Here is a 1,923-nt window from a genome sequence, read left to right as displayed (position 1 = left end):
TTGAAATTTTCTACTTAGGCGCTAATTATCGGATTGATTTGAAAACCATTTATCCCAAATTTGACTACAACAATCAAATATAAGTTTAATATAAACTTTAAACACAGAACGTTGAGATTGTTATAAGAAAGATTTTATTTTTTTCTAAGCTGGTAAAGTTTACTACTTATAACTTTTTTGATATGATTTATATGATCTTTCAAGTCCATGTTACAACACCCAAAAGTTGAAATTTTGAGACATTTTCAATTGTGGAATCATTAATTTAAATATTTAGCTCATCGATATTTATACGAGATCTTCGTTGTTTAGTAGTTATAAGCATGCATTTATATTTGTTTTTATTGATTATCATTGAATTATTTGTACACCAATTGACTATTTCGATACTATCATGTTGAAGATTCGTTTGAACTTGCGTTAAACATGAATTACATGAATAGACAGTCGTATAATCGGCGAATAAATCACAGTGAGATTTCAAATAAAGTGGGAGATGATTAATGAACATATTGAAAAGAATAGGTCCTAAAATAGATCACTGGGGAATTCCATCTGATATCACACACTGTGGAGATAATGTACCATTAACATAACACCTCTGTTGCCTTTAACATAGGAAAGAAAGTCTGTAAAATTTCCAGTCGGTTTATAACTCTTTGGTTTGTCCAATAACAAAGAATGGTTCACTAAATCAAAAGCTTTTTTAAAGTCAATAAATATCAAACCACATAATTCATTATGAATCAAGGATCTATAGATGTTTTCGGATATATTTCTTATGGCTGTTAAACATGAATATCCCGACTTATAAGCATAAACTAAATCATTATTAAATATGAACTAAGATAAGGAGATATATGTTTTTCTAAGGGTTTATAATATTGAAATATTCCTGATATGGAATTTGGTGCAATATTACAAAGTTCTGCTTCGTTAACTTTAGATTTTACAAAATCATTTAAAATATCACTCTTATATTGGATGTCACTTTGGTCCTCTATTAGATTATTGTCCACATTTGAGAAAAAATTATTCATTATTACTCTGGATATTGGAAGATCGTTAAAATGGGAGGTCAAGGTGGGCTACCAGGCAACCTCCCCCTATAGCAAACACCACTGAATCTGAGAAAGAACTTGCAATGGCATAGCGTTCCTGTATTCTCATTTTAAACGGAACTAGTCATAGTGGGGGTGAGGGGGATCCGCCCCCTGGAAAATGTTTTAATGTGGAAACCCGGATAATACATGTAACGCGATTTAAAAATTGAAAGTAGAATGAATACATGGGGTGGAGGAGGTGCATGGCCCAACATTTCCGCCCAAATACGCCACTGAGCACACGTACTTAAAACGACTGCAAGCATGAAGCGGTAACTGGGAGGATCATATCACCTGAATGATCTAGTCGACCTGAGTGCACCTTTACCAGGAAAGTTGCGGTTGGCACAAACATGTCCCCAGAATATCACCACCGCCGCCTGAAACCAAGAGAAGGAAAAGATTTGGAGTTATTTCACGTACGCACAATTTCAAGAATCAAATCATACAGGATTACGTAAGATTAAGGGCCCTAAAGAGAAAGTGACCTTTACTTATTTTGAATCAACAATCAAGCTTTTATCATGCATGGAATATGTTGTATTAGCCTATTAGTGGCATTTAGCATCATAAATTAAATGCATATCTTCTTTAAATGTTCCTTTTCGAAAAAGAGCTGTCCTGGCAAAATTTCCCTCATTGCACCCTGCATGGCGTTGCCCGTCTTCATTAGCCCACATGGTACAGAAAAGTAAGACGTAAAACTCCATTCATTTCATTTCATTTATATGTTCCTTTATTGAAGCTGAATATATTGTATTCTACAAGTGTGTTCTGCATGAAATATGCATAAAATTATGTAGTTAATACTAAATAGCAC

General features: G+C 33.6%; 1 protein-coding gene across 1 annotated transcript; it reads right to left on the bottom strand.

The window, feature by feature from the left end:
• Positions 1-561: 561 nt before the first annotated feature.
• LOTGIDRAFT_105241 (hypothetical protein) lies at positions 562-840 on the bottom strand (the record flags this gene model as incomplete). The annotated part of the gene is made up of 1 exon (XM_009059595.1): positions 562-840. A coding segment is annotated over one exon (279 nt), but the record flags the coding sequence as incomplete, so codon positions are not given.
• Positions 841-1,923: the final 1,083 nt, after the last annotated feature.

The sequence above is a fragment of the Lottia gigantea genome (assembly GCF_000327385.1).
Source record: "Lottia gigantea unplaced genomic scaffold LOTGIsca_4, whole genome shotgun sequence".
NCBI lineage: Eukaryota > Metazoa > Mollusca > Gastropoda > Lottiidae > Lottia > Lottia gigantea.
This window is presented reverse-complemented; position numbering and strand designations above follow the sequence as displayed.